Raw genomic sequence first — 24,055 nt, forward strand, 5'->3', positions numbered from 1 at the left:
GGTGCCCATTTAAATGCAATAAGACTCATTTATCTCAGTTTGATGACAGAAAAATACATATTACACTGTTTATTTCCTTGTATAAACGATACGTTAAAAACATAAGCAAGCCTAAAACGCTGTACTTTTCACAGCGCTGGCTGGACCCGCATTGAGAGGGAAAAGAAACTAATGACTGTGTTAGATGCTCTGCCTTCAGATATTTGTAATTGATGTGAAAAGCGCAATCTAACACAGCCTCAACTTAGCTCCGCCCCTCGTGGGCATGATAACACCCCATTTCCCGGCACTTTCATTATGTCTCTGCCTTGAGATAGGGGAAAGTGCAGCCCAAAAACGGGGCCAGAGGTAACTCCGCCCATCGTGGGCGTATCACTAAACAATCTCCCGGTCGCCATTAATATGTATAGAGAGGCTACCGGGAGCTAACTGAACCACACAATTATGTATACTAGAAATTGGGGACGATCGTGCTACCGCAAGTTAGGTAGCGTTATAGCCCAAGTGAGAGACTCAAACAATCATCTCCTGAGTCTTATTACTTTGTCCCAAGTGATTAAGGCCCCCAGAATACAAGCCACACTTCGCTGCCTGCTAAAAATGTGCTGTCACAGGATCCCCTCCCTTCATAGGAATAGGAGGAATGTTCCATTAAAGGAGTTATATCCCAATAAAGTGCTACACTTCCTCTGAGATCTCCCAGACCCAGAATAAAAAGTTAGCACTTACCTTTAAAATCTGCCCGACAGCAGGGCAGCTCAGCAGGTTTATGAGGTCCTCTCCCTCACATAGCCCTGTGGAAAAAGGATAGAGCCTGAGTAATCTTACTTAAGCCATCAGAGTTAGGGCAGCATCAATGTATGGGAGGCGCAGTGAGAATTATGTCCCACAAGTTCCCATAGCTTTAAAACCACCAAAAGCTCTACTGAAACAGACTTATGAGTCTGTATCATAGTGTTAATCACTGAATCAGAGAAACCTCTATGACTAAGCACTAAGGGTTCAATTTCCATGCCATCAAATTTAGAGATTTGAGATCCTGATGAAAAAACGGCCCTTGAGACAAAAGGTCTGGCCAAGACTGGCAACTGTACATCTGGACAAGATCCGCATACCAAAACCTTTGAGGCCATTCTGGTGCTATTAGAAACACATGAGATTGTTCCATTATGATCTTGGAGATCACCCTTGGAAAAAGAACCAAGGAACTGCTAAGGCATCCGCCATCTCCACCTGAGGATCCCTGGAACTGGAAAGCTTTTTGTTTAGACGCGAGGCCAGATCAGATCTATTTCCAGAAGACTCCACATCTGTACAAGATGAAAAAACACATCTGATTGGAGAGACCACTCCCCTGGATGTAAAGCCTGACTCTGGAAATATACCGCTTCCCAATTGTCTATACCTGGGATATGAATCGCAGATATTTGACGAGCTGGATTCCGCCCAAGAAAATATCCGAGATACTTCTTTCATTGCTGAAGGACAGAGTCCCTCCTTGATGATTTTCATATGCCACTGTTGTGATATTGTCTGTTTGAAAACGAGTGTAAGGTTCTCTCTTCAATAGAAGCCATGCCTGAAGAGCTCTGAAAATAGCAAGGATATTTAAAATATTGATTGGTAACCTTGCTTCTTGAGGTTTCCAAACTCATTGTGCTGTCAGAGACCCCCAGACAGCTCCCCAACCTAAAAGACTTGCATCTGTTGTGATCACAGTCCAGGTAGGACGAACAAATGAGGCCCCTTGAACAATAAGGTGATGGTCTAACCACCAAGTCAGAGAGAATTGAGTGTTGAGATTTAAGTAAATCAGTTGTGTATAATCCCTGCACCATTGGTGCAACATGGAAAGCTGAAGAGGTCTCATATGAAAACGAGCAAAGGAGATCGCGTCCGATCCTGCAGTCATGAGACCTAAAACTTCCATGCACATAGCCACTGGAGGGAATGAAAGAGACTGAAGGTTTAGACCAGCTAAAACCAACTTCATTCGTCTCTGGTCTGTCAGAGAGAGTCATGAACAATAAATCTATCTGGAAACCTAAAAAGCTGACCCTTGTCTGAGGAATCAAGAAACTATTTTGTAAATTGATCCTCCAACCATGTCTTTAGCAGAATCTCACAAAAAACAACTAGTGTTGTTTCTTCAATTGAAAAGATTGAGCTAGTACCAAGATATTGTCCAAATAAGGAAACACCGCATTACCCTGCTCTCTGATTATAGCTAGAAGGGCACTGAGAACCTTTGAAAAGATTCTCAGAGCTGTCGCTAGACCAAGCGGAAGAGCAACAAATTGGTAATGCTTGTCTAGAAAAGAGAATCTCAGAAACCGATAGTGGTCTGGATGAATGGGACTGTGAAGATAATCGTCCTGTAAATCGAATGTGGACATGAAATAACGTTGCTGAACAAAAGACAGAATAGTCCTTATAGTGACCATCTTGAAAGTTGGGACTCTTACAAAACTATTTAAAAATTTCAGATCCAGAATGGATCTGAACGAATCTTTCTTTTGTACAATTAATAGATTGGAATAAAAACCCAAACCCTGTTCCTGCAGAGGAACTGGAACAATCACTGCTGAAAGCTCTAGGTCTGAAACGCATTTCCGAAATGCCTGAGCCTTCACAGGGTGTGTTGGAACATGAGAAATCTTCCCAATGGGAGGTCTTATTCTGAAACCTATTCGATACCCCTGAGAAACAATATTCTGAATCCACTGATTTTGAACAGAAACTGTCCAAATGTGTTGAAATAATTGCAATCTGCCCCCACCAGTTGAGCTGGTTTGAGGGCCGCACCTGCACGCAGTCTTGGGGGCTGGATTTGTTTTTTTTTTATAAGACTTGGATTTATTCCAATTTAGAGGTGTTTCCAATTAGAGCCAGAGACCTTAGTGGAAGGAGAGGTCTTTTGTTCTCTATTCTGACGAAAGGAACGAAAAAGATTGGGAGCTTTAAATTTACCCTTCGATTTCTTATCTTGGGGCAGAAAAACTCCCTTTCTCCCGGTGATAGTGGAGAAAATAGAATCCAATTGAGAACCAAATAAATTACTACCCTGAAATGATAAAGATAGTAATCTAGATTTAGACACCATATCAGCATTCCAAGATTTAAGCCCTAAAGCTCTTCTAATAAGAATAGCTAAAGACATAGATGTAATATATATATATAAAATTTTCTTCATTGTCTTGGAATCTTTATTTGAAATGCAAGAATGTAATTTAGATGCCGGCCCATTTTTGGTGAACAAACTGGGTTGTTCTTGCTGATTGGTGGATAAATTCACTCACCAATAAACAAGTGCTGTCCATGGTACTGAACCAAAAAATAGCTTAGATGCCTTCTTTTTCAAATAAAGATAGCAAGAGAACGAAGAAAATTTGATAATAGGAGTAAATTAGAAAGCCGATTAAAATTGCATGCTCTATCTGAATCGCGAAAGAAAAAATTTGGGTTCAGTGTCCCTTTAACTGTTGAGCTAAACTGTCCAACCCAAAGTTGAAGCAGCAGCAACATCAGCCATAGAAATGGCAGGTCTAAGAATATAGTCAGTATGTAAATATGCTTTTCTAAGATAGGATTCAATCTTTATATCGAAAGGATCCTTAAAAGAAGTACTATCTTCCATAGGAATAGTAGTACGTTTGGCGAGAGTAGAAATAGCCCCATAAACATTAGGGACTTTTCCCCAAAACTCCAAATTAGCCACAGGTAAAGGATATAGTTTTTTTTAAACCTAGAAGAAGGGTTAAAAGAAGCACCAAGTCTAGACCATTCCTTAGTAAACATATGAGAAATAGCGTCTGGAATAGGAAAAACTTCAGGCGTAACCTCAGAAAAACAGAATTCAAACGTTTGCTATTCTTGTTATCAAGAGGACTAGATTCCTCAATACCCAAAGTAACAATACCTCCATTAATAAAGAATGAATATATTCAATCTTAAAAAGAAAGGTAGACTTATGAATTTTAGTCTCTGAAGTAGGATCCTCCAAGCCAGAGAGATCATCAGCAGAAGATACTTCAGTATGCTGTTGATCAATACAAAATTCATCAGATTTATGAGAAGTTAGGAGAGACCTTTTACGTTTATTTGAAGGCAGAATAGCAGTCATAGCCTTTTTAATGGCTGTAGCAATATAATCTTTTATATCTACAGGAATATCATGTACATTAGACTGTGAAGGATTAACAGATGTATTTGTACTTATGAAAAAATATTACATGTTGATAATGTTTCTATAATAAGTGCCACATATTTGAGCTGAAGAAAGTTCAGCTAATTTACAACATATACACTTAGCTTTGGTAGAATGGTTTTCATGCAGCTTGGTTTCTTACATTAACATCAGAAGCAGGATCAGTCAGACATCTTGCAAAATGTAACAAAAAAGGAAAAAAAATACATTTAAACAAAATATCCAATTTCCTCAAAGTAACAGTTGCAGGAAAAAATGCTTATGATAAAATTGTGGTAAAAATCAAAAGCAAGCAACCTAGCCCTCCAAGAACAAATGAGAGGAGAGAGCAAAAGAAGGAGACTTAACACATTTTGGCGCCAAGAAAGGCGCAAATGCAGTAAAAAAACTTTTGCCGCCAAAGCTTAACAAGAGAAATGACGCGACTTGCGCCATAAATGGCGTAACTTCGCGCCAAAAAACCTCACAAAAAAGTCGCAAGAAATGATGCGACTTGTGTCACGACAGGCGCCGCAAAATTTTCGTGCCAAAAATGGCGCAATAAAAAGATTCTGCGTCATCGCGAGCCTAAGCCCACGAAAATTTGAAAAAACCGACTCCAAGTAACAAGTAATCTGGAACCCCAGGTAAGTCTAAAAAACTCCTATAAACATAATTTCCATGCTGAAACCGTGAGACTGCAAAGAGAAATACACAGACCTGACTCATGGCAAATATATACAATATACATTTTAAACTTTATAAGATAAAGTGCCAAATATAGCTGAGTGTGTCTTAAAAAAACAGAATTTATGTTTACCTGATAAATTACTTTCTCCAACGGTGTGTCCGGTCCACGGCGTCATCCTTACTTGTGGGATATTCTCTTCCCCAACAGGAAATGGCAAAGAGCCCAGCAAAGCTGGTCACATGATCCCTCCTAGGCTCCGCCTACCCCAGTCATTCGACCGACGTTAAGGAGGAATATTTGCATAGGAGAAACCATATGGTACCGTGGTGACTGTAGTTAAAGAAAATAAATTATCAGACCTGATTAAAAAAACCAGGGCGGGCCGTGGACCGGACACACCGTTGGAGAAAGTAATTTATCAGGTAAACATAAATTCTGTTTTCTCCAACATAGGTGTGTCCGGTCCACGGCGTCATCCTTACTTGTGGGAACCAATACCAAAGCTTTAGGACACGGATGAAGGGAGGGAGCAAATCAGGTCACCTAAATGGAAGGCACCACGGCTTGCAAAACCTTTCTCCCAAAAATAGCCTCAGAAGAAGCAAAAGTATTAAACTTGTAAAATTTGGTAAAAGTGTGCAGTGAAGACCAAGTCGCTGCCCTACATATCTGATCAACAGAAGCCTCGTTCTTGAAGGCCCATGTGGAAGCCACAGCCCTAGTGGAATGAGCTGTGATTCTTTCGGGAGGCTGCCGTCCGGCAGTCTCGTAAGCCAATCTGATGATGCTTTTAATCCAAAAAGAGAGAGAGGTAGAAGTTGCTTTTTGACCTCTCCTTTTACCGGAATAAACAACAAACAAGGAAGATGTTTGTCTAAAATCCTTTGTAGCATCTAAATAGAATTTTAGAGCGCGAACAACATCCAAATTGTGCAACAAACGTTCCTTCTTTGAAACTGGTTTCGGACACAGAGAAGGTACGATAATCTCCTGGTTAATGTTTTTGTTAGAAACAACTTTTGGAAGAAAACCAGGTTTAGTACGTAAAACCACCTTATCTGCATGGAACACCAGATAAGGAGGAGAACACTGCAGAGCAGATAATTCTGAAACTCTTCTAGCAGAAGAAATTGCAACTAAAAACAAAACTTTCCAAGATAATAACTTAAAATCAACGGAATGCAAGGGTTCAAACGGAACCCCCTGAAGAACTGAAAGAACTAAATTGAGACTCCAAGGAGGAGTCAAAGGTTTGTAAACAGGCTTAATTCTAACCAGAGCCTGAACAAAGGCTTGAACATCTGGCACAGCGGCCAGCTTTTTGTGAAGTAACACAGACAAGGCAGAAATCTGTCCCTTCAGGGAACTTGCAGATAATCCTTTTTCCAATCCTTCTTGAAGGAAGGATAGAATCCTAGGAATCTTAACCTTGTCCCAAGGGAATCCTTTAGATTCACACCAACAGATATATTTTTTCCAAATTTTGTGGTAAATCTTTCTAGTTACAGGCTTTCTGGCCTGAACAAGAGTATCGATAACAGAATCTGAGAACCCTCGCTTCGATAAGATCAAGCGTTCAATCTCCAAGCAGTCAGCTGGAGTGAAACCAGATTCGGATGTTCGAACGGACCCTGAACAAGAAGGTCTCGTCTCAAAGGTAGCTTCCAAGGTGGAGCCGATGACATATTCACCAGATCTGCATACCAAGTCCTGCGTGGCCACGCAGGAGCTATCAAGATCACCGACGCCCTCTCCTGATTGATCCTGGCTACCAGCCTGGGGATGAGAGGAAACGGCGGGAACACATAAGCTAGTTTGAAGGTCCAAGGTGCTACTAGTGCATCCACTAGAGCCGCCTTGGGATCCCTGGATCTGGACCCGTAGCAAGGAACTTTGAAGTTCTGACGAGAGGCCATCAGATCCATGTCTGGAATGCCCCACAGCTGAGTGACTTGGGCAAAGATTTCCGGATGGAGTTCCCACTCCCCCGGATGCAATGTCTGACGACTCAGAAAATCTGCTTCCCAATTTTCCACTCCTGGGATGTGGATAGCAGACAGGTGGCAGGAGTGAGACTCCGCCCATAGAATGATTTTGGTCACTTCTTCCATCGCCAGGGAACTCCTTGTTCCCCCCTGATGGTTGATGTACGCAACAGTTGTCATGTTGTCTGATTGAAACCGTATGAACTTGGCCCTCGCCAGCTGAGGCCAAGCCTTGAGAGCATTGAATATCGCTCTCAGTTCCAGAATATTTATCGGTAGAAGAGATTCTTCCCGAGACCAAAGACCCTGAGCTTTCAGGGATCCCCAGACCGCGCCCCAGCCCATCAGACTGGCGTCGGTCGTGACAATGACCCACTCTGGTCTGCGGAATGTCATCCCTCGTGACAGGTTGTCCAGGGACAGCCACCAACGGAGTGAGTCTCTGGTCCTCTGATTTACTTGTATCTTCGGAGACAAGTCTGTATAGTCCCCATTCCACTGACTGAGCCTGCACAGTTGTAATGGTCTTAGATGAATGCGTGCAAAAGGAACTATGTCCATTGCCGCTACCATCCACCCGATCACTTCCATGCACTGAGCTATGGAAGGAAGAGGAACGGAATGAAGTATCCGACAAGAGTCTAGAAGTTTTGTTTTTCTGGCCTCTGTCAGAAAAATCCTCATTTCTAAGGAGTCTATTATTGTTCCCAAGAAGGAAACCCTTGTTGACGGAGATAGAGAACTCTTTTCCACGTTCACTTTCCATCCGTGAGATCTGAGAAAGGCCAGGACAATGTCCGTGTGAGCCTTTGCTAGAGGAAGGGACGACGCTTGAATCAGAATGTCGTCCAAGTAAGGTACTACAGCAATGCCCCTTGGTCTTAGCACAGCTAGAAGGGACCCTAGTACCTTTGTGAAAATCCTTGGAGCAGTGGCTAATCCGAAAGGAAGCGCCACGAACTGGTAATGTTTGTCCAGGAATGCGAACCTCAGGAACCGATGATGTTCCTTGTGGATAGGAATATGTAGATACGCATCCTTTAAATCCACCGTGGTCATGAATTGACCTTCCTGGATGGAAGGAAGAATAGTTCGAATGGTTTCCATCTTGAACGATGGAACCTTGAGAAACTTGTTTAAAATCTTGAGATCTAAGATTGGTCTGAACGTTCCCTCTTTTTTGGGAACTATAAACAGATTGGAGTAGAACCCCATCCCTTGTTCTCTTAATGGAACAGGATGAATCACTCCCATTTTTAACAGGTCTTCTACACAATGTAAGAATGCCTGTCTTTTTATGTGGTCTGAAGACAACTGAGACCTGTGGAACCTCCCCCTTGGGGGAAGTCCCTTGAATTCCAGAAGATAACCTTGGGAGACTATTTCTAGCGCCCAAGGATCCAGAACATCTCTTGCCCAAGCCTGAGCGAAGAGAGAGAGTCTGCCCCCCACCAGATCCGGTCCCGGATCGGGGGCCAACATTTCATGCTGTCTTGGTAGCAGTGGCAGGTTTCTTGGCCTGCTTTCCCTTGTTCCAGCCTTGCATTGGTCTCCAAGCTGGCTTGGCCTGAGAAGTATTACCCTCTTGCTTAGAGGACGTAGCACTTTGGGCTGGTCCGTTTCTACAAAAGGGACGAAATTTAGGTTTATTTTTTGCCTTGAAAGGCCGATCCTGAGGAAGGGCGTGGCCCTTACCCCCAGTGATATCAGAGATAATCTCTTTCAAGTCAGGGCCAAACAGCGTTTTCCCCTTGAAAGGAATGTTAAGTAGCTTGTTCTTGGAAGACGCATCAGCCGACCAAGATTTCAACCAAAGCGCTCTGCGCGCCACAATAGCAAACCCAGAATTCTTAGCCGCTAACCTAGCCAATTGCAAAGTGGCGTCTAGGGTGAAAGAATTAGCCAATTTGAGAGCATTGATTCTGTCCATAATCTCCTCCAAAGGAGGAGAATCACTATCGACCGCTCTTATCAGATCATCGAACCAGAAACATGCGGCTGTAGCGACAGGGACAATGCATGAAATTGGTTGTAGAAGGTAACCTTGCTGAACAAACATTTTTTTAAGCAAACCTTCTAATTTTTTATCCATAGGATCTTTGAAAGCACAACTATCCTCTATGGGTATAGTGGTGCGTTTGTTTAAAGTGGAAACCGCTCCCTCGACCTTGGGGACTGTCTGCCATAAGTCCTTTCTGGGGTCGACCATAGGAAACAATTTTTTAAATATGGGGGGAGGGACGAAAGGAATACCGGGCCTTTCCCATTCTTTATTAACAATGTCCGCCACCCGCTTGGGTATAGGAAAAGCTTCTGGGAGCCCCGGCACCTCTAGGAACTTGTCCATTTTACAAAGTTTCTCTGGGATGACCAACTTGTCACAATCATCCAGAGTGGATAATACCTCCTTAAGCAGAATGCGGAGATGTTCCAACTTAAATTTAAATGCAATCACATCAGGTTCAGCCTGTTGAGAAATGTTCCCTGATCAGTAATTTCTCCCTCAGACAAAACCTCCCTGGCCCCATCAGACTGGGTTAGGGGCCCTTCAGAAATATTATTATCAGCGTCGTCATGCTCTTCAGTATCTAAAACAGAGCAGCCGCGCTTACGCTGATAAGTGTTCATTTTGGCTAAAATGTTTTTGACAGAATTATCCATTACAGCCGTTAATTGTTGCATAGTAAGGAGTATTGGCGCGCTAGATGTACTAGGGGCCTCCTGAGTGGGCAAGACTCGTGTAGACGAAGGAGGGAATGATGCAGTACCATGCTTACTCCCCTCACTTGAGGAATCATCTTGGGCATCATTGTCATTATCACATAAATCACATTTATTTAAATGAATAGGAATCCTGGCTTCCCCACATTCAGAACACAGTCTATCTGGTAGTTCAGACATGTTAAACAGGCATAAACTTGATAACAAAGTACAAAAAACGTTTTAAAATAAAACCGTTACTGTCACTTTAAATTTTAAACTGAACACACTTTATTACTGCAATTGCGAAAAACATGAAGGAATTGTTCAAAATTCACCAAATTTTCACCACAGTGTCTTAAAGCCTTAAAAGTATTGCACACCAAATTTGGAAGCTTTAACCCTTAAAATAACGGAACCGGAGCCGTTTTGAACTTTAACCCCTTTACAGTCCCTGGTATCTGCTTTGCTGAGACCCAACCAAGCCCAAAGGGGAATACGATACCAAATGACGCCTTCAGAAAGTCTTTTCTAAGTATCAGAGCTCCTCTCACATGCGACTGCATGCCATGCCTCTCAAAAACAAGTGCGCAACACCGGCGCGAAAATGAGGCTCTGCTTATGCTTTGGGAAAGCCCCTAAAGAATAAGGTGTCTAAACCAGTGCCTGCCGATATTATTATATCAAAATACCCAGATAAAATGATTCCTCAAGGCTAAATATGTGTTAATAATGAATCGATTTAGCCCAAAAAAAGTCTACAGTTTTAATAAGCCCTTGTGAAGCCCTTATATACGATCGTAATAAACATGGCTTACCGGATCCCATAGGGAAAATGACAGCTTCCAGCATTACATCGTCTTGTTAGAATGTGTCATACCTCAAGCAGCAAGAGACTGCACACTGTTCCCCCAACTGAAGTTAATTGCTCTCAACAGTCCTGTGTGGAACAGCCATGGATTTTAGTGACGGTTGCTAAAATCATTTTCCTCATACAAACAGAAATCTTCATCTCTTTTCTGTTTCTGAGTAAATAGTACATACCAGCACTATTTCAAAATAACAAACTCTTGATTGAATAATAAAAACTACAGTTAAACACTAAAAAACTCTAAGCCATCTCCGTGGAGATGTTGCCTGTACAACGGCAAAGAGAATGACTGGGGTAGGCGGAGCCTAGGAGGGATCATGTGACCAGCTTTGCTGGGCTCTTTGCCATTTCCTGTTGGGGAAGAGAATATCCCACAAGTAAGGATGACGCCGTGGACCGGACACACCTATGTTGGAGAAATGATATGTACTTAGCAGAAGACACCCATCCACATATAGCAGACAGCCAAACCAGTACTGAAACATATCAGCAGAGGTAATGGTAGAGGAAAATAATGTCGATCTGAAAAGGGAGGCAGCAGATGAATCTCTGCGACCAATTTACAGAGAGACTTAGAATTGATTTCCCATAGGTGAAAACATGGCATCATCAGGCAATACTCCCTTCACATCCCTCAGACAAACACTGTACTTTGAGAGGAACTGGGCTTCAATATGCTTAGAAGAACTTACCACAGAAGATAATCAAGCACGACTAGCTTCACCACCTCCACAAGGAGGCAAAGTTTGTAAAACTAAGGTAGGAGTGAGGTAGGAGGTATATTTATAGGCATTTTGAGGTTTGGGAAACTTTGCCCCATTTTGGTAGGAATATCCCATATGTCACTAGCTCATGGACTCTTGCCACTTACATGAAATAAATATTGTTGCAGCACTGCATATAAATCATTACAGAGCAAAGATTCAGCAAATAACAAAACAATATAAAAATTTTTTCCTTCTTGCATGTAGAAAGTTGCCTATTTCTTTCTATAGTGACAAGTGGTACAGCTAAATACAAGTATACCACCTGCATTAGTTTTGTACAATGCAAGCGCAATACTGTCTCACTATTCTACAGGAGAAGGCAACTGAGCAGTTCATCATGCTCCTGCAGAGGGGAGGTAGCGGCCTATACTGTATGCAATAGCATGTGCTATGTGACTTCTCATTGTCTGTACTGCAAAGTGCAACTAAAGAAAAAAAAAGGTGATTTGAAGGGGCAGCCAGCCATGTTAGAAGGTAAGAAAACACAGAAACTTTATATGATGATATCTTTACACTCCATAACATTTTTACTATAACTTTTGTTGATGTGAAGCTATGCGATTAAGCATTCATGTTTGGCTGTACAGGGGTGATTTCACGATTTATGTGAGGTTCTATGAGTTCTTTGGGAGCAGTTATCAGGTTTGCATTTTACACCTTTTGGAAAGGCTCCTTGGTGGAATGTCTACCAAATACTACTATTACAAAGAAAGTAATTCAGTAAAAACAAAAGAAATAAAAAATCTACCATACCTTCAGTTCTTGATTTTTAGTCTCAAGGAGTTCAGTGCGCTCTACAAGTTCATCTTGCTGTTCAGGTTCATCGGGTTCATCCATAATTGAATGCATTACTTCAATCTTTTTCTCCAGCAGATTGACATTTTCACAAAGTTCATGGTTTTTAAATCTTTCAGCAGTTAATTTCTGAAGCAAACATACATAATTTCAAGAAAAAGTGTAGCATTTTTGAAACATATAAAACACGGGTGTTCATAAGGGAAAGAATAAACCAACCTGTTTTTGCTGTTCTAGTTGTTGCTGTAGAGATGAAAGTTGCTGTAATACATCGTCAAGGTTTTCAGCTTTTTTTGTATGTTGATTTAAAGCATTATTGGATTTAAGTTCATCCTGACACTTTTGTAGTTCCCCTCTTAGCTCCTTACACTATTGAGAAAAAATATATATTAATAAAATAGAAAGCGCAAATAGTTTTTTAATAGCATAAAGAAACAATGGATGCAATTGGTTTTGTGCAATACAGTTAATAGAACAAAGTATAAATATATCTTCATAACAATGAATCTAAAGGTCTAGTCTAACACTACAAGTCTGTTTAACCCCCCCACAAAAGGGGTTAAACATATATAGTTAAAGTACACTCAGGAGCCACAGAGAATTGCTTGTCCTGAGAAGAAATTACAGCTGGCCCAATCAGTAGCAGCGGCACATAGCATGTCATTGTTTTCACAAGAATGGACCTTTAATCTAAAGAGAATAAACCATGGCTGTACGCTATATTGGAGTTAGTACCAAACATGGGCTGTATCAGTCTTCAGAGTGATCTTTTAGAAAAACAAAATCTATTGTATAACCTTTAAAAGCTCTATGGCTCAACTGAGTACTCAATTTGGGGAAAAAACAAGCTACTGGACTGTATACTCCATACACGCAGAACCTTACAGATCGGTTTTCACCAATGACATTTGGAGAATCAAACCTTTAATACACATAAACTGAGAGAAAACATTTTAGTGTGCTCATAAAAGCCAGCAAACTGGCTTACCTCCAAATGGGTTGCTGTGATATATCTTATATCAGGGTCATTTATTGTTTGTAATGTAACAGGTGCAACCATGTTCGAACTTAAGATTTCTACTTAAATATATTTCCAATTTGTGGAAGATAAAAGCAGGCAATACAAGTCTGTCCAAACAAGCCTGTGTAGAACATAGGATTATTTAAAAAGGTTTCCACAGTCTTGTTTGCACAAACATAAAACTAGTTCAAACTTGTTGGTGCCTATTACTTATAGAAATTAAACCTTTACACTTATATTTTCAATATTTAAACAAATAATATAATTGTAAAAAATACAACTACATATTATTCTAAGGTTAATCTATGCTTTGAATACATATAGTAGTATAGTTTTACAACCATGTATTTACGGTTTAACATCCCTTAAATAAATAGTCACTTACTGTTTTTTCTTGATCTTGAAGAGCCGAGTAAATGCTGTCCTTTTCATTTCTAATTCTGTCAAGCAGTTGCTGAAACTGGTCCTTTTCTTGATGAAAACTTGATATTTCCATATCACATTCCTTTATCTGCTTTTCAAGAACATCTTTTTCAGATTTAAGCTGCTGAGTTGCAGCATCAATATTGTCAATCCTCTCCTTAAGCTGTTTGTTTTCAGTAACCAGTGCTTCTCTCTCAACACAAAGATCATCATGTTGATGTTGAAGTTGCTGTAGGTACTCATTTAACTTCTTTGTCTGGTAGATGAAAAACACAAATTTATGCTTACCTGATAAATTTCTCTTTCCACAACGTCATTCCAATTACTAGTGGGAATATCACTCCTGGCCAGCAGGAGTAGGCAAAGAGCACCACAGCAAAGCTGTTAAGTGTCACTCCCCTACCCATAATCCCCAGTCATTTCACCGAAGGGAAATGAAAAAACACAAAGGTGTAGAGGTGCCTGAAGTTTAGTAAAAAATAACTGTCTTATTAAAGGTGGGGTCGTGGACCCTCCATGTCCGGAAAGAAATACATTTATCAGGTAAGCATGAATCATGTTTTCTTTGCTAAGACATGGAGAGTGCACAATGTCATTCCAATTACTAGTGGGGACCAATACCCAAGCTGGAGTACACGGAATGAACAGGGAGGGAGAACAAGACAGGCAGACCTAAACAGAAGGCACCACAACTTAAATAACCTTTCTCCCAAAAGAGGCCTCAGCCGAGGCAAAAGTATCACATTCGGAAAAAGTATGCAGAGAGGACCAAGTTGCAGCCTTGCAAATCTGTTCCACAGAAGCTTCATTTATGAAAGCCCAAGAAGAGGAGACAGCCCTAGTGGAATGAGCTGCAATTCTCTGAGGATTTCAAGGAACCGCCGAGACGCCATCAGATCCAACTCCAGCACCCCCCACTTGAGGGTTAACCTGGAGAACACCTCCGGATGGAGAGCCCACTCCCTGGGATGAAAGGTCTGTCTGCTCAGGAAATCCGCCTCCCAGTTGTCCACTCCTGGAATGTGGATGGCAGACAACAATTGTGAGCTTCCGCCCACTGAATAATCCGACACCCCTCCTTCATGGCTAAGGAACTCAGAGTTCCTCCCTGGTGGTTGATGTAAGCCACTGAGGTGATATTGTCTGATTGGAACCTGATAAACCGGGCTAAGGACAATTGAGGCCAAGCCATCAGAGCATTGTAAATCGCTCTCAACTACAAGATGTTTATGGGGAGAGCAGACTCCTTCTGAGTCCATAGACCTTGTGCCTTTAACGAGTCCCAGACTGCTCCCCAGCCTACCAGGCTGGTGTCCGTGGTCAAGATCACCCAAGAAGGTCTCCAGAAGCATGTGCCCCGAGACAGATGCTCCTGAGAAAGCTACCGCGGAAGAGATTCTCTTGTCGACTGGTTTAGATCTATCCTCTGGGACAGATCTGAATGGTCTCCGTTCCATTGTCTGAGCATGCATAACTGCAGAGCTCTCAAATGGAATCGAGCAAAGGGAATGATGTGCATGGAAGCGACAATTAGACCAATTACCTCCATACATTGAGCCACTGATGGCTGAACAGTAGACTGTAGAGAGAGGCAAGAAGAAAGAATTTTGGATTTTCTGACCTCCGTCAGAAATTTTTTCATAGATAGGGAATCTATGATGGTCCCTAAGAAAACTACCCTTGTAGCTGGAACAAGGGAACTCTTCTCTAGATTCACTTTCCATCCGTGGGAACGTAGAAAAGCAACAACAAGATCTCTGTATAAGAGTTTGCTTGTTGAAAAGATGGCGCCTGAACCAGTATGTCGTCCAGGTAGGGCGCCCCTGCAATTCCCCGAGACCCGATCACTGCCAAGAGAGCCCCCAGAACCTTTGAGAAAATTGTGGGAGCTGTGGCAAGGCCAAATGGAAGAGTCACAAACTTAAAGTGTTTGTCTTGAAAAGCGAATCTCAGGAACGGGTGATGATCCTTGTGGATGGGAACATGAAGTTATGCGTCCTTCAAGTCTATGGTCGTCATGAACTGACCCTGTTGGACCAAAGGAAGAATGGAACAAATGGTTTCCATTTTGAAAGACCGTACCCTGAGAAACTTGATGAGACACTTTAGGTCTAAAATGGGTCGAAAATGTCCCACTTTTTTGGGAACCACAAGCAGATTTGAATAGAATCCTAGACCCTGTTCCCTTACTGGAACAATCACTCCCAGGGAGGAAAGGTCCTGAACGCAGTTCAAGAATGCCTCTCTTTTTACGTGATCTGCATATAATCTTGAAAGGTGGAATCTGCCCCCGGGAGGGAAAGTTTTGAATTCTATTTTGTAACCTTGAGATACTATGTCCACAGTCCAAGGATCTGGGACATCTCGTCTCCATGCTTGACAAAACAGGGAAAGTCTGCTCCCCACTTGATCCGATCCCGGACTGGAGGCAGACCCTTCATGCTGACTTAGACTCAGCTGAGGGTTTCTTTGATTGCTTCTTCTTGTTCCAAGACTGATTAGGTTTCCAAGAAGACTTGGACTGCTCCAGCTTGGAAGAGGAAGACTTTTGACCCATGAAGTTCTGAAAGGAACTAAAATTACTATCATCAGCTGACCAAGATTTTAGCCACAAAGCCCTGCGGGCTAGGACAGTGAAACCAGACATCTTGGCTCCCAGCCTAATAACTTGCATGTTAACATCAGACAAAAAGGAATTGGCTAGTTTGAGAGCCTTAATCCTATCTTGGATTTTCTCCAACGGAGTCTCTTCTAAAATTGATTCAGACAAGGCATAACACCAATAAGATGCAGCACTTGCTACTGTGCCAATATAAATTGCAGGTTGCCATTGAAGACCTTGATGAACATACATCTTTTTTTAAATAAGCCTCCAGCTTCTTGTCCATGGGACCCTTAAAGGAGCAGCTATCCTCTATAGGGATTGTAGTTCTCAGATTAGAAATAGCCCCTTATACTTTAGACACTGTGTGCCATGAATTTTTAATAGAGTCAGCAACAGGAAACATTTTTAAATACTGGAGACGGGGAAAAAGGTATCCCTGGCTTCTTCCATTCCTGTGAAATAATCTCTGTCACATGGTCTGGAACAGGAAACACTTCCACAGAGGAAGGAACATCATAGTATTTGTTAAGTTTACTAGATTTTTTAGGGTTGACCGTGACAGGAGACTGAGTCGTCCAAAGTAGCCAATACCTCCTTTAACAGTACACAAAGGTGTTAAGGCTTAAACCTAAAATTTACTTCTTCAGCATCAGAAAAAGGATTCATACGGTCAGAATCTGAGATTCCACCCTCAGAATCTACACAGGCAACTTCCTCCTCAGAGTTATGAGGGAGGGCAACCTGTGTAGCAGCAGAAGGAATAGACACCTTACTATCTGAAAAATGTTTAGATTTCCTCTTACTTTTCCCCAACATAGGAAAAGCAGATAATGCCGCAGATGATAACTGTGCAGCAAAATCTGCAGGCAAATAAACTCCTCCAGGAGGCTGAGGGGAACTGCAGGGCACTGTATGTGACCCCATGGAGGCTTGGGACGTGAGAGGAGAAAGCTGTGGCATTGCCTGAACAGCATCATCCTGAGAGACATTAGGCTCAGAAACAAAAAGTTTATCTTTACATCTCAAAAGTTCTTTCTAAACATGAGGAACAAAATTGCATGGGTAGAACAATTTGGGCTTCAAGACACAAACATTTGTCCGTAGGAACAGACTCCTGTTCCATGTTCAAAGCTTAAGGTATTCTGCACAGAAATGACCAGAAAGAAGAAAGAGTAAAAAAAATGTTTAATTTTAAAAATGAGTACAGTCCCTTTAAAATTTAAATCTTACACAGAGCGATATTGCGCTAAAAAAACGTACCCCAATGAAGGTCCTCTACACCTCAGCAAACTTAAGGGCCCTACCTGCCCCTCTGGAGTACAAAAGGCTTGTCAGAATAGCCTTGCCGGTCTCCTAAATACAACTACACAGTCGATGCCGCTCCGATCTTCGAGAGCAGAAGAGACAGTCATGTGACCAGCTGAATTGAAACTATGCCACAAAGTGAAAGTGCATGTGTCAAAGCCGGCTAAGGCCTAACAGGGAACGGACTTGCGCTTTCCCTACATTCAGACTTAACTGTGCAGTTCTTAATGTCTTTTTGACAATCGATACAGACCCTTTGCTCGCAATAATGTTCAAAGCTTAAGGGACCTTTAGTTTTGCACAGGGTTGAAATAAATAAATACTGAGCCACAAACTTTGAAGTTAACTACTTTCTATCCATAAAGGAAGATTAACCCCAAAGTCTCTCACATACATTTTATTTGCCTGCACACTGCCTCAATAAAATCCCTTACTTAAGGAATTAACATGTCCCTAATATAAAAAAAAATGCAGAGAAAACAGAATTTATGTTTACCTGATAAATTTCTTTCTCCAACGGTGTGTCCGGTCCACGGCGTCATCCTTACTTGTGGGATATTCTCCTCCCCAACAGGAAATGGCAAAGAGCCCAGCAAAGCTGGTCACATGATCCCTCCTAGGCTCCGCCTACCCCAGTCATTCGACCGACGTTAAGGAGGAATATTTGCATAGGAGAAACCATATGGTACCGTGGTGACTGTAGTTAAAGAAAATAAAATATCAGACCTGATTAAAAAAACCAGGGCGGGCCGTGGACCGGACACACCGTTGGAGAAAGAAATTTATCAGGTAAACATAAATTCTGTTTTCTCCAACATAGGTGTGTCCGGTCCACGGCGTCATCCTTACTTGTGGGAACCAATACCAAAGCTTTAGGACACGGATGAAGGGAGGGAGCAAATCAGGTCACCTAAATGGAAGGCACCACGGCTTGCAAAACCTTTCTCCCAAAAATAGCCTCAGAAGAAGCAAAAGTATCAAACTTGTAAAATTTGGTAAAAGTGTGCAGTGAAGACCAAGTCGCTGCCCTACATATCTGATCAACAGAAGCCTCGTTCTTGAAGGCCCATGTGGAAGCCACAGCCCTAGTGGAATGAGCTGTGATTCTTTCGGGAGGCTGCCGTCCGGCAGTCTCGTAAGCCAATCTGATGATGCTTTTAATCCAAAAAGAGAGAGAGGTAGAAGTTGCTTTTTGACCTCTCCTTTTACCTGAATAAACAACAAACAAGGAAGATGTTTGTCTAAAATCCTTTGTAGCATCTAAATAGAATTTTAGAGCGCGAACAACATCCAAATTGTGCAACAAACGTTCCTTCTTTGAAACTGGTTTTGGACACAGAGAAGGTACGATAATCTCCTGGTTAATGTTTTTGTTAGAAACAACTTTTGGAAGAAAACCAGGTTTAGTACGTAAAACCACCTTATCTGCATGGAACACCAGATAAGGAGGAGAACACTGCAGAGCAGATAATTCTGAGACTCTTCTAGCAGAAGAAATCGCAACTAAAAACAAAACTTTCCAAGATAATAACTTAATATCAACGGAATGTAAGGGTTCAAACGGAACCCCCTGAAGAACTGAAAGAACTAAATTGAGACTCCAAGGAGGAGTCAAAGGTTTGTAAACAGGCTTGATTCTAACCAGAGCCTGAACAAAGGCTTGAACATCTGGCACAGCTGCCAGCTTTTTGTGAAGTAATACCGACAAGGCAGAAATCTGTCCCTTCAGGGAACTTGCAGATAATCCTTTCTCCAATCCTTCTTGAAGGAAGGATAGAATCCTAGGAATCTTAACCTTGTCCCAAGGGAATCCTTTAGATTCACACCAACAGATATATTTTTTCCAAATTTTGTGGTAAATCTTTCTAGTCACAGGCTTTCTGGCCTGAACAAGAGTATCGATCACAGAATCTGAGAATCCTCGCTTCGATAAAATCAAGCGTTCAATCTCCAAGCAGTCAGCTGGAGTGAAACCAGATTCGGATGTTCGAACGGACCCTGAACAAGAAGGTCTCGTCTCAAAGGTAGCTTCCAAGGTGGAGCCGATGACATATTCACCAGATCTGCATACCAAGTCCTGCGTGGCCACGCAGGAGCTATCAAGATCACCGACGCCCTCTCCTGCTTGATCCTGGCTATCAGCCTGGGGATGAGAGGAAATGGCGGGAACACATAAGCTAGTTTGAAGGTCCAAGGTGCTACTAGTGCATCCACTAGAGCCGCCTTGGGATCCCTGGATCTGGCCCCGTAGCAAGGAACTTTGAAGTTCTGACGAGAGGCCATCAGATCCATGTCTGGAATGCCCCACAGGTGAGTGACTCGGGCAAAGATTTCCGGATGGAGTTCCCACTCCCCCGGATGCAATGTCTGACGACTCAGAAAATCCGCTTCCCAATTTTCCACTCCTGGGATGTGGATAGCAGACAGGTGGCAGGAGTGAGACTCCGCCCAAAGAATAATTTTGGTTACTTCTTCCATCGCTAGGGAACTCCTTGTTCCCCCCTGATGGTTGATGTACGCCACAGTCGTCATGTTGTCTGATTGAAACCGTATGAACCTGGTCCTCGCAAGCTGGGGCCAGGCCTGGAGCGCATTGAATATCGCTCTCAGTTCCAGAATATTTATCGGTAGAAGAGATTCTTCCCGAGACCAAAGACCCTGAGCTTTCAGGGATCCCCAGACCGCGCCCCAGCCTATCAGACTGGCGTCGGTCGTGACAATGACCCACTCTGGTCTGTGGAACATCATCCCTTGAGACAGATTGTCCAGGGACAGCCACCAACGGAGTGAGTCTCTGGTCCTCTGATTTACTTGTATCTTCGGAGACAAGTCTGTATAGTCCCCATTCCACTGACTGAGCATGCACAGTTGTAATGGTCTTAGATGAATGCGCGCAAAAGGAACTATGTCCATCGCCGCCACCATCAACCCGATCACTTCCATGCACTGAGCTATGGAAGGAAGAGGAACGGAATGAAGTATCCGACAAGAGTCCAGAAGCTTTGTTTTTCTGGCCTCTGTTAGAAAGATCCTCATTTCTAAGGAGTCTATAATTGTTCCCAAGAAGGGAACCCTTGTTGACGGGGATAGAGAACTCTTTTCCACGTTCACTTTCCAGCCGTGAGATCTGAGAAAAGCCAGGACAATGTCCGTGTGAGCCTTTGCTTGAGGAAGGGACGACGCTTGAATCAGAATGTCGTCCAGGTAAGGTACTACTGCAATGCCCCTTGGTCTTAGCACCGCTAGAAGGGACCCTAGTACCTTTGTGAAAATCCTTGGAGCAGTGGCTAATCCGAAAGGAAGCGCCACGAACTGGTAATGTTTGTCCAGGAATGCAAACCTTAGGAACCGATGATGTTCCTTGTGGATAGGAATATGTAGATACGCATCCTTTAAATCCACCGTGGTCATAAATTGACCTTCCTGGATGGAAGGAAGGATAGTTCGAATGGTTTCCATCTTGAACGATGGGACCTTGAGAAATTTGTTTAAGATCTTGAGATCTAGGATTGGTCTGAACGTTCCCTCTTTTTTGGGAACTATGAACAGATTGGAGTAGAACCCCATCCCTTGTTCTCTTAATGGAACAGGATGAATCACTCCCATTTTTAACAGGTCTTCTACACAATGTAAGAACGCCTGTCTTTTTATGTGGTCTGAAGACAACTGCGACTTGTGGAACCTCCCCCTTGGGGGAAGTCCCTTGAATTCCAGAAGATAACCCTGGGAGACTATTTCTAGCGCCCAAGGATCCAGAACATCTCTTGCCCAAGCCTGAGCTGTATTACCCTCTTGCTTAGAGGACGTAGCACCTTGGGCTGGTCCGTTTTTACGAAAGGGACGAAAATTAGGTCTATTTTTTGCCTTGAAGGGCCGATCCTGAGGAAGGGCGTGGCCCTTACCCCCAGTGATATCAGATATAATCTCTTTCAAGTCAGGACCAAACAGCGTTTTCCCCTTGAAAGGAATGTTTAGTAGCTTGTTCTTGGAAGACGCATCAGCCGACCAAGATTTCAACCAAAGCGCTCTGCGCGCCACAATAGCAAACCCAGAGTTCTTAGCCGCTAACTTAGCCAATTGCAAAGAGGCGTCTAGAGTGAAAGAATTAGCCAATTTGAGAGCATTGATTCTGTCCATAATCTCCTCATAAGGAGGAGAGTCACTATCGAGCACCTTAAGCAGTTCATCAAACCAGAAATATGCGGCTGTAGTGACAGGGACAATGCATGAAATGGGTTGTAGAAGGTAACCCTGCTGAACAAACATCTTTTTAAGCAAACCTTCTAATTTTTTATCCATAGGATCTTTGAAAGCACAACTATCCTCTATGGGAATAGTGGTGCGTTTGTTTAAAGTAGAAACCGCTCCCTCGACCTTGGGGACTGACTGCCATAAGTCCTTTCTGGGGTCGACCATAGGAAACAATTTTTTAAATATGGGGGGAGGGACGAAAGGAATACCGGGCCTTTCCCATTCTTTATTAACAATGTCCGCCACCCGCTTGGGTATAGGAAAAGCTTCTGGGAGCCCCGGCACCTCTAGGAACTTGTCCATTTTACATAGTTTCTCTGGGATGACTAAATTTTCACAATCATCCAGAGTGGATAATACCTCCTTAAGCAAAATGCGGAGATGTTCCAATTTAAATTTAAATGTAATCACATCAGATTCAGCCTGCTGAGAAATGTTCCCTAAATCAGTAATTTCTCCCTCAGACAAAACCTCCCTGGCCCCCTCAAATTGGGTTAGGGGCCCTTCAGAGATATTAATATCAGCGTCGTCATGCTCTTCAGTAACTAAAACAGAGCATCCACGCTTACGCTGACAAGGGTTCATTTTGGCTAAAATGTTTTTGACAGAATTATCCATTACAGCCGTTAATTGTTGCATAGTAAGGAGTATTGGCGCGCTAGATGTACTAGGGGCCTCCTGAGTGGGCAAGACTCGTGTAGACGAAGGAGGGAATGATGCAGTACCATGCTTACTCCCCTCACTTGAGGAATCATCTTGGGCATCATTGTCATTATCACATAAATCACATTTATTTAAATGAATAGGAATTCTGGCTTCCCCACATTCAGAACACAGTCTATCTGGTAGTTCAGACATGTTAAACAGGCATAAACTTGATCAGAAAGTACAAAAAACGTTTTAAAATAAAACCGTTACTGTCACTTTAAATTTTAAACTGAACACACTTTATTACTGCAATTGCGAAAAAACATGAAGGAATTGTTCAAAATTCACCAAATTTTCACCACAGCGTCTTAAAGCCTTGAAAATATTGCACACCAATTTTGGAAGCTTTAACCCTTAAAATAACGGAACCGGAGCCGTTTTAAGCTTTAAACCCCTTTACAGTCCCTGGTATCTGCTTTGCTGAGACCCAACCAAACCCAAAGGGGAATACGATACCAAATGACGCCTTCAGAAGTCTTTTATGAGTATCAGAGCTCCTCTCACATGCGACTGCATGCCATGCCTCTCAAAAACAAGTGCGCAACACCGGCGCGAAAATAAGACTCTGCCTATGCTTTGGGAAAGCCCCTAAAGAATAAGGTGTCTAAAACAGTGCCTGCCGATATTATTAAATCAAAATACCCAGAATAAATGATTCCTCAAGGCTAAATAAGTGTTAATATCAATCGATTTAGCCCAAAAAAAGTCTACAGTTTAAATAAGCCCTTGTGAAGCCCTTATTTACAATCGTAATAAACATGGCTTACCGGATCCCATAGGGAAAATGACAGCTTCCAGCATTACATCGTCTTGTTAGAATGTGTCATACCTCAAGCAGCAAGAGACTGCAAACTGTTCCCCCAACTGAAGTTAATTGCTCTCAACAGTCCTGTGTGGAACAGCCATGGATTTTAGTTACGGTTGCTAAAATCATTTTCCTCATACAAACAGAATTCTTCATCTCTTTTCTGTTTCTGAGTAAATAGTACGTACCAGCACTATTTGAAAATAACAAACTCTTGATTGAATAATGAAAAACTACAGTTAAACACTAAAAAACTCTAAGCCATCTCCGTGGAGATGTTGCCTGTACAACGGCAAAGAGAATGACTGGGGTAGGCGGAGCCTAGGAGGGATCATGTGACCAGCTTTGCTGGGCTCTTTGCCATTTCCTGTTGGGGAGGAGAATATCCCACAAGTAAGGATGACGCCGTGGACCGGACACACCTATGTTGGAGAAATGCAAGTCTCCAAGACCTAGAAGACAAAAGCACTTACCTGCACATCCAGCTGTCCGGCAGGTAGACAGCTTACAAGGCGTAAAAGGACACATACTCCTTACCGACACCTGTAGAAAAAGAAAGTACAGAGTAACCAACTCTGGCTTTCTATAACTAGGGCAGCAATATGTTAGGAAACAAAGTAAGGACCACCTCACAACTTCCTAACTGCTTAAAAGCTACCACTACTCTACTGAAGAGATTGACGTGGACTCAGCTAAACCCAAATCCTTGCTTGCAGGGAAAAGGACCCAAAAAACATAATTTATGCTTACCTGATAAATTTATTTCTCTTGTAGTGTATCCAGTCCACGGATCATCCATTACTTATGGGATATTCTCCTTCCCAACAGGAAGTTGCAAGAGGATCACCCACAGCAGAGCTGCTATATAGCTCCTCCCCTAACTGCCATATCCAGTCATTCGACCGAAACAAACAGAGAAATGAGAAACCATAGGGTGCAGTG

General features: G+C 42.5%; 1 protein-coding gene across 1 annotated transcript in view; it reads right to left on the minus strand.

The window, feature by feature from the left end:
• Window positions 1–24,055, minus strand: part of CENPE (centromere protein E) — a 261,773-nt gene that overhangs the window by 75,317 nt on the left and 162,401 nt on the right. Inside the window, exons 51-53 of the mRNA XM_053703505.1 lie at window positions 13,402–13,695; window positions 12,215–12,364; window positions 11,954–12,124 (exon numbers count right to left, since the gene is read on the minus strand). Of these exons, the coding sequence (XP_053559480.1) occupies window positions 11,954–12,124; window positions 12,215–12,364; window positions 13,402–13,695 (615 nt within the window). The remainder of the gene's footprint in view (window positions 1–11,953; window positions 12,125–12,214; window positions 12,365–13,401; window positions 13,696–24,055) is intronic.

Source organism: Bombina bombina, chromosome 2 (genome assembly GCF_027579735.1).
Source record: "Bombina bombina isolate aBomBom1 chromosome 2, aBomBom1.pri, whole genome shotgun sequence".
Classification (NCBI taxonomy): Eukaryota; Metazoa; Chordata; class Amphibia; order Anura; family Bombinatoridae; genus Bombina; species Bombina bombina.